Source organism: Vipera ursinii, assembly GCF_947247035.1.
Source record: "Vipera ursinii genome assembly, chromosome: 9".
Lineage (NCBI taxonomy): Eukaryota > Metazoa > Chordata > Lepidosauria > Squamata > Viperidae > Vipera > Vipera ursinii.
Genome location: NC_139523.1, coordinates 10,463,336 through 10,476,494, shown reverse-complemented (window position 1 = coordinate 10,476,494; position 13,159 = coordinate 10,463,336). Strand labels below are relative to the sequence as shown.

General features: G+C 40.8%; 2 protein-coding genes across 2 annotated transcripts in view; one reads left to right on the top strand and one right to left on the bottom strand.

Annotated features, from left to right (window-relative positions):
• CLIC4 (chloride intracellular channel 4) overlaps positions 1–8,101 on the bottom strand; it is a 53,850-nt gene extending 45,749 nt beyond the window's left edge. The window contains exon 1 of the mRNA XM_083369623.1: positions 7,785–8,101. Within this exon, the coding sequence (XP_083225749.1) occupies positions 7,785–7,868 (84 nt within the window). The 5' untranslated portion in view covers positions 7,869–8,101. The remainder of the gene's footprint in view (positions 1–7,784) is intronic.
• STPG1 (sperm tail PG-rich repeat containing 1) overlaps positions 1–13,159 on the top strand; it is a 226,672-nt gene that overhangs the window by 71,763 nt on the left and 141,750 nt on the right. The window lies entirely within an intron of this gene.

The following is a 13,159-nucleotide window of genomic DNA, read 5'->3' as shown; positions in this document are numbered from 1 at the left end:
TGCTGCTTCAACATGTATCAACAACTGTAAGTGTGGATTCGGTTTTATAAAATCAAAGCCAAACAAAGCAGAGGCGCTTGCAGATTCAAAGAAGAAAAACTAAGCGACATCTGAGAATGACTAATAGAGAAACTATAGGTGAACAAAGTGACTTGGCCTCTTTCAGCCACAGTTGAAAAATTATGATCCAGCCCTTAAAAGCCTGGCTTTCTTCTTCCAGAAACCATAGCTACCGTCCCGATATCACTCTGAGGTTCTGCAGATAAATGGTTTAACTGCTTAACATACTAATTTTGCCTCCAAAAGCTACCCTCTAAAAGGTTTAGCTGCTACAATGGTTTTCTCTTCTGCTTATTTCATTTCAAAGAAGCCTCCGTATGTTTATGCAATTCTTCTATTTTTCCCTGATAAGACAGCCAAGTTCTGCTTTCAACATGGTCCAAATGCTTCCACTGCCACTTTTCATGTATATCCACTAAGAGTTGTTACCTATTCCTTTCCAGCTGCAGTCAAAGCAAGAGCATTATGGTATCTTTGGATGACGACCCTCTGCCAAAACCTATATATAGAGTTAGCACAGAGATTTAACACAACAGCAATTTACGTCCACCTAAAATATGAGAGGCGGAAGCAGGATAAAGATGTTTGAAAGTCACTCAGCAGATCCTCCTGCACAGCAGATACCAAGAAAATCTTTAGGACTCAACAAAGTCACTACAGGAAGTCCTCAACATACAACCACAATGGAGTCCAAAATTTCCATTATTCTATCAGACATGGAGATGACCATGAAGATTTTTTTCAGGGAAATAAGGCAGATTCAAGGACAGGGTATCTGCTGCCCCCAGAATCCAAGGCCAATTACCTTAAAACAGTGTTTCTCAACCATGACCACTTTAATGTATGGACTTCAATTTTCAGAATTCTCCAGCCAATATGCTGATTGCAGACTTTTGGGAGCTGAAATGCACAAATGCACAAGTTGCCACAGTAGAGAAATACCACCTTAAAATCTCCAGCTGTTAGAAAACAGACGAAGAGGACTGATTTTCCCATCCTTGTGAGCTTCTTGGATGCATCTGATTGACCATGTGAAGTTTTGGGCTCAATTGTTGTCGTAACTCAAGGACTACCTGCACTGCAAGATTAGCCAGCCTTTGTTCTTACCTCCTTTAATGGAAGATATAAGGTTGCTATCTTGGAAAACTCATTTGGAGAAAGACTCAGAAAGAACAAGAGTAGTCAGATTCTTTTGACAGGGATGTGTTGTAGGCAACTAAAGGCAATCTGCCATATTTATTGCAATAAAGAAATTTGAGACAGGCTTCTGAACTCACAGTTTACTTTCATCCTCCCAAATCAACTAACTCCAGTAACTGCCTCTCTTCCATCCTTAAGTCCCAAAGCAAAGTAAGCGTCAAGTTGCTAACATCGAATGTTATTGCTTGACAGTAAGGTCATTTTTCTAGCAATAAGGCAAACAGTTGTTTTACCAGCAAGCATAAGAAGTTCAGACCACCACCTTTCTTAACTGCGACATGTCCAAACTATCATTTAGTTTGTCAAATTACTATTGCAGCACATTTAATAAGTCTCTTCTTCTACAGCAGCTGCTTATATATACTGAATTTATTTCCAAACAGCCTACAAATTATTGAGTTATTTGCAACTGTGTACGTTAAGGTATCAAATCCTATCTAAAGAATTTCCCGTTGGTCTAATTAGCCATTAGACAGTGAGTAGTATGCCATTGTCCCCCCAAAAAAAGTTGGCAAGTCTTTATTTTTTTCCGAGCTCACAGAAGGGGAGGGAGAATCATGCCCATAATTACACATTTTTATTTTATTTTATTTTAATTCCATTTATATCCCGCCCTTCTCCGAAGACTCAGGGCGGCTTACAAGCTTAGCAGTAGCCTTCATTCTATGTATATGCCTGCTTATTAGGGCTTTCACACACACCCCAAGCGACATTAGTACAAAGTCAGCTTAATTGCCCCCAACAATCCGGGTCCTCATTTTACCTACCTCGGAAGGATGGAAGGCTGAGTCAACCTTGAGCCTGGTGGGATGCGAACCTGCACTAATTGCAGGCAGCTGGTGTTACTTAAGGAGGCATTAGCCCACTGCTCCACCAAGGCTCATATAATGGTACCAACCCATCACAATTACCCCTCTTCTCAAATTAGCCATTGTTCATTCACAATATTTGAGTACCTTGGACACAGATCAAAATTGAACGAATCTTATAAATCTTTGCAATCCTATTCTTAAGCTCAGTTTTTTCTTCATTTTGTCTATGGAGATTCTCAGTCATCCAGGTCCTGGATGAGCTTTTTCAAGAGGCAACAGGACTTTATTTTTCCTTGAAGATGTTTCACTTCTCATCCAAGAAGCTTCTTCAGTTCTGACTCAATGGTGAAGAATAGAAGGATGTCATCTGGTCATTTGCACTCTCTCTGAGAATTGTTTTCTTCATTTTGTACCAAAATGCAAATCAAAGATAAGTGACACCGCATGACACTGGCAACTACAAATGGGCTTAACTCTTAGGGCCAGAAAAAAAAAAATAGGCTGTGGATTTAATTAAATAGAAACCCCCATAGAATCACTTTTCTGAAGCAGAATACAGCTCGTTCCTTAGCTTTTAAAAAAAATCCCAAAAAACGGACACACAGCAAGCTTTTTTTTTAAATGTATGGTCTCACACTTTAGCTCTATTTGTATTGTGTGGAGTAACACCATTTACCAGGGTTATTTTGAAATGCCAAACGCATTGGCTTGTGACCAGTTTTCAAGAAGTGGGCAGCACAAGACAGTTTCAATTCTTTTGCATATCAGCTTTTATAGTTTCAGAATAGCACTTACAGTCAGCCGTTTCTACACTTTATAAGCAGCAGTACCATAATATGCTTCTCTGTTCATGGCGTCTCCCAGAAAAGGCCAAGAATTATCCAGGCAACAAAGATTTGGAGAAGACAATTTACAGCAGAACTAATACTACAGTAGTACCCAGTTTCTATCTGCAAAAGGCATATTTTAACTGATCTATGTAAAGGAATAGCATTGGCAAAGCCATGTTCTTCTTATATCCAAAAATCAGTCAATGATAGCAATAGACTTATACATCGCTTCTTAGTGCTTTATGGCCCCAGTTTACAAAGTCAGCGTTACTGACTCCAAACCATCTGGGTGTTCATTTTACCAGCCTTGGAGGAATGGGAGGTTGAGTCAACCTTGAGTCGGTCAGGATCAAACTCCTGGCAGGGGGCAGATCTAGCCTGCAATACTGCATTCTAACTTGATTGTCATATCCTGCACACAAAATATGAAGAAGCCTACAGTTTGTAAATTGTATCTTCATCTTACAAAGGAAAAGACCAAACACAGGACAACATAATAACAAATGTCCTTCATAGTTCAAAACCAAACGTAAATGGATACATATTAGCGTGTAAGGCTTCTCACGCAAACCTTTTCTTCTCTTTAATAGGTTAAAACTTTGTAAGATATTCTGAAATGTTAAAACTTAGCAATTTTATATAACAACACATATATTTTTATCAAACGTAACATGATGAATTTCAGGGTGCTGATACATCTAAGAGATAGCCCCCCCTTTTAAAGAATCAGGCCTCCTGAACAACATATCCCCCCATAACGCCAATACAAACAATATTTTACATACACAGTGCACATTAAGGATAATGAATATCATGCTAATTATGCCATATGAGTTATATCCCAATCTTCATGAGACTAAGATAGACTGTTATTAGCATTTCTACAGTACTAGATACAGGAAATGAGCTTCCTTTATTAACTATTTATACTGAACTTGTTAGTGAATGAGATATTAGCTGATTCTGCTTGATCAGCATTACGACAGCAAATATTTGCATTGAAGTTTAACTTAGACAGTAGGAAGACCAACATGCTTGATGGCAGGCACAGATATAAGTTACTCATTACCACAGACCATCAGGAAAAGTACAAGCAAGTTATATTTTATCTCTGCATCAAGGTTTGCTTTGAAATTATCCTCTAGCAGGAATAATAATAATAATAATAATAATAATAATAATAATAATAATAATAATAATAATAATAATAATAATAATAATAATAATTTTATTTGTATACCGCCCTTCTCCCGAGGGACTCAGGGCGGTGAACAGGGCAAACATATAAAATACAAAGGTACAAAAGTTAAAAAGAATTAAACACAATGCCCAAACTAAAACAATAAATAGATATATTAAGAACAACAATAAAATCCCAACCCGTCCCCCATCAGGCCAGGCTGGCTTGTTCGAACAAGTGAGTCTTCAGATCGCATCGGAAGACCATGAATAGACCATAGCTCAGCATATTTTTATTTCATGGGAATTAGTAAAGTTGCAATGATTGCACTTAACACTTAAATTTCCATCTTTTCTTTCCTTTTTTTTTTTTGCAAATGTCAGTTTGTAAAAAATCACTTTGTGAGGAGACATGTTCTGTGGGCAGGGTAATCTCACTTTAATTTTGAGAGCACATCGCTTCACCCCTTTAACAATATAGCCTACTTGTTTTTTGAACACTGAGGGCATAGGTATCAAAACAGAAATCAATTCCCCCCCAAAAATTACCCTTTCCCCAGTCTCGGTAATAAGTTATGGTTGAAGGATGCACATTAATAAAGGGAAACTATTTTTCCCTATGCAATCTTCTTTTCAGTTAAATATAATAATCATTTTCCTAAGACTCAAAATCAAAGTCTCTACACAAAGTAGCCCAGGTTAGGTGACATAACTTCAGATAAACCAACATCTTACAAACATCATAATATTAACTTCTTCATAACATTTTCTTCAGCATTTAGAAAATGACCACCTAAGACAGGCTTCTTCAGCCCATGGTCTATGGGCTGCACGCCACTCTGGAAAGTTAATAATACAGCTGCAAAAGATGGTAAACTTTTAACATTATGTCATTTATATCCATTAACTATATATTTTATATGCGGCCCAGGCAAGCCAAAAGGTTGGACATCCGTGACCTAACATAAATAACATGCAACCACTTGTTTATGGTCCCTAAACAAATGATTTTAAGTCAAGGACTACCTGTCTTTATAGACCAGTTTAAGTTAAAATGGCACTGAAAAAAGTAACATTATCATTTTTCTGTGGCAGGAAATGTCGTAAAAGGTGGCAAAACTCACTGTCTTGCTTAGCAAAGGAACTTTTGGGCTCAGCTGTGATACTCAACAGTTACTCCCCTGCTTGAAAGGAGAAATCTTTAATATATGCAACTCACATCAGCAAAAAGTTTCATAATAACCGGTAAAGCAAGCGATGAGAACAGGGATACACCACATGCAGGACATAAATATACACATACATTTAATAAACTATGGAATACAGATTTGTTTCTATTATGGCTCCTTATAATTCCCCAAAGCCCATTTTTTTTGCAGAAGTGGAACTCAAGCCAAGTCTTCTGATACTACTTCCAGGAGCAAGTAATGAGTAATGGACTATTCATAGACTGCATGAAGTAATGACTTCTGGAGAACATGACTTCATGCAGACTCCATCAGTTCCCCACCCTCTATTTCCAGCTCAAGATTTCTGCTCTCAACTGAGCCTGCGTCATACCAGAGCGAGGGGCTGGAATGGGTGTATCTATGTGCTACGGCAAAGAATTATGGATGCATGGAAAAATGCAAAGAGGAAGATTTTACTAACACAGCACTAGAGAACAGAGCTTGTTCCTGAAGGCGAGGCCATGCTGAACTTATATAAAAACCAAAGAATGGTTATGATCAAACAAGGCAAAGGTTATGGCAATAAAAAATATGATTCCCCAAACAGCTGTGGTATATACCCCTTGATGTAACTTCTGCTTTACTAAGGACTAGAAACATAAATGCTTGATAAAAAAATATTTCAGGTAAAAAAATAGAACTTATATGTCACAAAAAAATCATGCTAATATTAATCAGCACTTTATATATGTATATACACTCCAAAATTGGAGATGAGGGGAGGAAATAAAATAGGAAGTGTTTGAGCTAAATCTCAAGTGAATCAAAATACCTCATAGAAATAGACTCCTAATGAATATATCATTGGGAAGAATATATAATTGGAAAAGCGACTATAAATCTATCATGGGTAGGCAAGATCTATAGATGCTGAAGGGCAGAAAAATTCTCTCAACTCCAATAACTTTCCATTTTGCAGAACAAGGAATACTGCCTAATCTAACCTCTCATCACCTTTGCCTTTTTCTAAGCTCCAAATGCTCTACCCCCTTTATCAAACCTGCCATGGAAGTCTCGTAGGATCCAAAACCACTACTGAGAATGCTCCTGAACTAATACCACTGTGTAAGATTAGGCATATTGACTAGCGAAATAAAACGTCAAAGTTACAAACTGCATAAACTTAGATGCATTTCCATTTGACAGTACACATACTGCATTAGTCAGTTCAATCATAGCTGTAAGAATTATCATTCAAACCTCCAGGAAACCTCAGGGATATCAAAAGGCCAGGCTAACTTTTAGATCAGGGGTATCCAATCTTAGCAATTTTAAGATCCGGACCAAGAGGAGACGTGATAGCAGTGTTCCAATATTTGAAGGGCTGCCACAAAGAAGAGGGGGGGGGGTTCAATCTGTTTTCCGAATCACCAGAAGGCAAGAAGACAGATGGAAACTAATCAAAGAGAGATCTAACCTAGAACTAAGGAGAAATTTCCTGACAGCGGGAACAATCAATCAGTGGAACAGCTTGGCTTCTGAAGTTGTGGGTGCTCCATCACTGGAGGCTTTTAAGGAGACCAGACAGCCATCTGTCTAAAATGGTATGCGGGCTCCTGCTTGAGCAGGGGGTTGGACTAGAAGACCTTCGAGGTCCCTTCCAACTCTGGAATTCAGCACGGCTGGCTGGGGAATTCTGGGAGTTGGCATCCACGAGATCGGACACCACTATTCTACACAGTTTCTTCTTCATCCCAACCAGAAAGCCCCACCCAGAAGGGAAAAGGTCTAGAAGGAAATCAACAAGGGTGTTCCAGAGTCTTCCGGCTCCTGGGATGAAGAATGCTGCTCTGGCCTCCCTCTTCTCCTCCTCCTTCTAATGTCCTTCTCGGAAGAAGACTCAAATGCTCGCTCACCCACCCACCCACCCAAGCCTCCTCCCAGGATTTCCAGCCCTGCTTGCGCTGTTGCTTCCCTTTTAAGAGCGACTCTGGCTTTTCATTCATTATCTGGCTTGTTTATGTTTTATTTGCAGCCGTCCAGGCTCACGTTTGGGAGATGAGCCGGGATATGAATAGGATGCATAAATAACTGATGGATCAATGCATTCAAGGACCTTAGCAGTTTGGGGGGGGGGCTTTCAAGGAAGCCCACCTGAACCGCTCTCTGGGCTCCTCCGGGGCAAGAAGGAAGCCCAGAGCCGGAGGAGGGAAGCGGGCGGCGGGACCCTTTCCTAGCCCCCCCTCTCAAGTCTTAAGGGCGCCCCCCCTTCTGGCGAGCCCTTCGCAGGAAGCTCCGAGCTGCGCCTGCCGGGCTCGATCGGGCAGACGGGCAAGCCCGACCAGGAGGGCGACCTGGGGCGGGAAGGAGGGCCGGAGGGTGGGGCCATCCATCCCACCCACCCACCCGGGCGTAGGACTACAACGCCCACCCGCCACCGCGGGGAGAGTCAGCAGGGCGACCCCCCCCCACCCACACCCCAAGCGGGAAAGCGGAACAAGCCGATGCCCTCAATGAGGAGGAGCCTCTTTTACCTTGACGAAGAGTTCTATCAGGGGCTCCTTGCCGCCGCCGCCGCCCACCTCCGTCATGCCGTTGACCGGCACCGAGAGCGCCATGCCGACCACCCGCACAGGAACGCCGCCCCTCACCAGCCTCGGCTCGGCTCCCTCACTCGAGATGACGGGCGGAGGGGAGGGGGAAACCAGAGGAACGCGCTCGCTCGCTCGCTCGCTCGCTCTCCCGCCCTCCCGCACCTCACCGGCCCCGCAAGCGCGACTGATGGGACGCTTTCCAGACGCCGACTATTTATACGAAAGGGGCGTGGCCCTAAGAAGGGGCGGGACTCAGAGGAAATGTCGAGAATTAAAAAAAAAATTGGAAAGCTGCAGCCCAAAGCGGAGCCCACCGCGGAGGAAAGGAACCTCGCGCGCTCAACGCAAGGGGGACGCAGCCTGAAACGGGCGTGGTTTGAGGCTGGGAGGGCGGGGCTATGTAGACTCCCGCCTCTTTTGCTTTTCTTAATTAATGAGATGTGAGGGAGCGGAGGAGCGGTGGCTCTGATTGGCTGAACCGAAGACGCGGCTCGGGTTTGGGTGGCTGAGTGATACGGAGGACGAGAAAGGGCGAGTACTGTTAAGTTCTGAGCAAGAGGCTAGTCCCTGCCGAGTTTCATACTTGGATGATGAAATACTTGGATTAGATTTTCAATTTTGAATACTTGATTAGATTTTCAATTTTCAGTTTTACAAAGGTGCCTTAAATTCAGTCTCGGGTATTTTAAAAGTATCCAACGAAAGAAATCATAATGCACTGCAAACTAGAATAAGTGCATCAGTCGAGAACGACTTATTTTGGGGTGAGTTTTGACGAAATTATCAGATTCAGATTTTGAGAAATATAGAATATACTACTTAATGGTCTAGGAATAAAGTTACTCTGTATTTGGAGGTTAATATTGGACCTTCAAAACAGAGATTGGGCTGAAGTGCACATTTGTGCACTCCCTGCTGACAGATCAATCTATGGACATGTTTACTAAAGTTGCTGAATTCTACGCAGTCACGACTGGATTTCAAAAACTCTTAGGCTGTCTGGGTAATCCTGGAAATTGAAATCAATACATTTCATTGAAATGTATGAAATTGATAATTGCCAAGTTTGAGAAACACTGGCTTAGTGGATAAATGATTGCCACTAACTTCATCTCCATAATGTGCTAACTTCTCATTTTGTTTATGGCTGCATATTGTGTTAGTGTTCTCCTTTAGGCAAAAGGAACAGCGCTAGAACATAGTAGGGCTTATTCCTTAGTAAACCTACTCCTAAAATCCAAAATCTGGTAGCACCATTTCCGACTAACACAGTTTTTAACAAGGAGTTAGTTTTCACAAGTAGCAGTTCAATTCATTAAATGTGAAGTTTCATCACAAAGCTTGTACTTTTTCCTAAAATGTGTTAGGTGGAAAAGAATTCCAGATTCTTTGCCATTATAGACTAATGCCATTTACCTCCTACAAAGTAAACATACAGAACTGTGAAACTTGCTGAAATGGTTACATGAGATGCTAGATTAGGGAAAGAACAATAAATATTTCTATAACAGACTAGAAACACTTTCTGGACTATGGGCAAAAATGAATTGGTGATTTCAGGGTTTGCTGATTAAAAGGATTATTTATAAAGAACGGAACCATAGTATGTAATTTGGGAGGGCAGAAACTGTTAATCATGTTTGTAATTGTTGCAAAGATCAAAAGTCACTTCTTTAAATATTTCTTTTCTCCATTTGACACTTTTTCTCTTTTCATATCTTTCTCTTTGCTACTTTGTAAACATTTCAGTAGTTTTTAATCATGTATGAACTTTTTCTCTGTGTGTGTGTATATACATACACACATACACACACACACACACACACACACACAAGGGACTGTTCCCAAGTACTTCCAAATAAGCTTACAATTGGTGACATTTTGAGCTTATCAAAAAAGTTGGACCTCATCCAGACAGTAGCCACATCATAATCACTCAGCAGTCCACCACTAATCTATTTTTTCTCTCTGCAAGGTACTGACTCCTGATTGCTATTTCTAGCCAAATACATCAGCAACTTCCAATTCCCGAGACACTGATTCCTGACTAACTAAATCAGATATGTCCAGCCTGTGACTCACTGGTTGCATGTAGCTCTGGACAACTAATAATGCAGCTCCACAGTTACAATAAAAATATTATAAAGGAAGGTGGTTGTTATGTACATGAACTTTATTACATTTTTCATACGTGGCCCAAGACAATTCTTCTTCACTCAGTGCAGCCCAGGCAGACCAAAATCTTGGACACCCATGAACTAAATAATAAAATTAATTTAAATTTTAAATTAATTTAAATAAAATTAATTATTAATTAATTATATTAATTTTATTTGTCAAATTAATTTTAATTTTTGTTAAATTAATCCCGTAAATAAAAATAATAAATAAAATTGATATTAGTCAATAATAATAATAATAATATAGTTGGAAGGGATCTTGGAGGTCATCTAGTTCAACCCCCTGCTCAGGCAGGAGACCCTATACTATTTCAGACAAATGGCTGTCCAGTCTCTTCTTAAAAATGTCCATTGTCGGAGCATTCACAGCTTCATACAGTGGTCAAATTAATTACAAGGGTCAAATTAATTAATTTTATTAATACAATTAATAAATTCATGTATATGTGTGGAAATGTGATTTTAGGCTGAAGTGTAGAGCCCAGATTAAAAGGGATCAATGTTCTGTTCTGTTCTGTATTGGTCCAACCACACCCAGAATTATTACATCCTTTTAAGAGGGACATTAACAAACTGGAGACATGTCAAAATTTTAAAAAGGCACGGATGGAAAAACTGACTACTGTATATTTAGCCTGAGAAGAGAAGACTGTGGGGAAACATGTTTTTAAGTAGCTGAAGGCTTGTCATGTGCAAGACAAGGCAGAATGGTTCATTGTTCCAGTGAACAGGACAAGAAACAATAGGGCTAAATTATAAAGAAATAGATTTCCTCAGAATATCAAGAAAAGTGTAGGGATTCCTCACCATTGTTTTAACTTAGACATTCTAACACAGGGGTCTTCAGACTCTGCCCTTTTTTTACTTGTGGACTTCAACTCCCAGAATTCCTCAGCCAAGTCATAAAAGGGCCCACTTTGAAGACCCTTGCTCTAACAGAAAGAACTGTTGGGAAAGACACTGTAATCACTAATCAGTGTTTCTCAACCTTGACAACTTCAAGATGGGTGGACCAACTCCCAGAATTACCCAGCCAGTATGCAAAAGGAATTGAAGGCCATGCTGCCTGAGGAATTCTGGGAGTTGAACTCCATCCATTTTAAAGCTGCCCAGGTTGAGAAACCTCTATTGGAGGCTTTCAATGATATACAGTAGGCTTATACTGTTCTGCAATTTTACGTGAGGCAAAACCTTTTTGATTTTCCATGGAGCTTCAGAGAGATGCAATTGTCAGCTCAGCAACCGTTGGTGCCCAAAGCTAGTGTACAGACACAAAGAAGGCATTGTCTCACCTCTTCCTTGTCTGAGGCGAACTCTAGCATCGTAGCTCACTAAGGCGATCTGAACTCATAGAAGTATTGAGGGAGGCTTCCAAAAGCAAACCCAATGCTGTTCTTTAAAATATTGCTAGGAAATCTTTGCATTAAAACTGCACGACAAATAAAGATGGTTCCTATTAAGAGTTGTCCCATTATAATAAACATCTTGCTGGACCCTGAGTGTTGCAAAAATAGCTCTACATATAAAGCTCCTATGGAGTAGGAACAAAGCCCGTTTTTATATTTCAACCCAGTAAAAGTATTGTGTAGACTGCCCCATGTTGCCCTTTGTGATAAATTGACAATAACTACTCTTTTTTTAAAGTATGCACATGCATTGGTGTGATAAAAATCCATCACTTAATGAGAAAGCAAATTATTTTGTTAAGTAAAACTAGCTATTTTTTTCACCTAGAATAGCAGAAATGCTTGAAATGGCTGTGAGCAGCTTCTTGGGGCCAAATATTTGGAGTACCTTGGAAGAATCAAATGTACGCATGGCTGTATAGATAATCCTCGACTTACAACCTTGCATTTAGTGACCGTTTGAAGTTACAGCTGCACAGAAAAAAGTAACTTGCAATTGCTCTTCGTACTTACGACTGTAGTGTCCCCATGGTCACATGATAAAAATTTGGGTACTTGGCAACCAGCATGTATGTATGACAGTTGCAGTGTCCCAGGATCATGTGACTTCCCTTTACCACCTTCCCAGTCAGCTTCTGACAAGCAGCCACTGGGGGAAGCCGGGTTCAGGGCCATGTGATTCACTTAACAACTGCAGTGATTTATTTATCAATTGTGCCAAAAAGGGTAACAGAATTGGGTGCAACTCACTTAACCACTGCCTTGCTTAGCAACCGAAATTCTGGGTCCCAGTTGTGGTCATAAGTCAAGGGCTTATATATGCCAACGTAACTTTTCCAGCTAAACTTCTGTCTGTCTGTATTCAATGATCCTCTTTCAATCGTGAATGGACCAGTGTTCCACTGAAACGTTCTTATGAGAGTGCCAAACATGTAGTGTGTGAGCGAAGGGTCAGCTGGCCTGAGGTCAGCCCACGACAGATGCTTTCCAGGGCCACTTGGACGCCTCCTCCCTCGGAACGGTCACTGAGCTGCCATTTCCAGCTGCAGTTTTCCCTGCCAAGCCTCCGTGACTGAGCGCACAATACCAGAATTCAAAAACTGATCACCCAAAAATACAGATGATATCGAGGGCAGGCTTGGCATATTTTTTCCTCCAGGGTCTGCATTGCGATGGTCATGATCTGGATTAAACGTTGCTTGTGTGTTAATTTACTTTTTCCTGGTCCCTGCCAGCTTCCCTCTTTTCTTTTTTTCTCAGGGGGCTAAAATTTATGCTTTCCCCCTCCTTTTTCATTTCATTCTTTTCATTTGCTTTCCCCTCTGATTGGATCGTCTCTTGCTTCTCAGGTTCCACGAATCAGGGCTTAGCTTCTCTCTGCATCATGTGCAAGCCATTTATGTTTCCCATTTCACAACATGCATCTGTGCTTCTGTATTTATGTGTATACACCCACACAGAGGCAGTCCTTGACTTACAACCATTTGCTCAGCAATTGCTGTTACAGCACTGAAAAAAGCGACTTACAACTGATCTTTGCACTTACCACCACTGCATCCCCAGTCATGTGATCAAAATTCAAGCACTTGCCAATCCAGTCATGTATTTGCAAAGGTTTTGACATACCAGAGTCATGTGACTGCCATTTGCAACCTTCCCCAATTTCCAACAAGCAGTCAATGGCAGAAGCCGGATTTGTCACATGATCCAGTTAACAACTGCAGTGAAT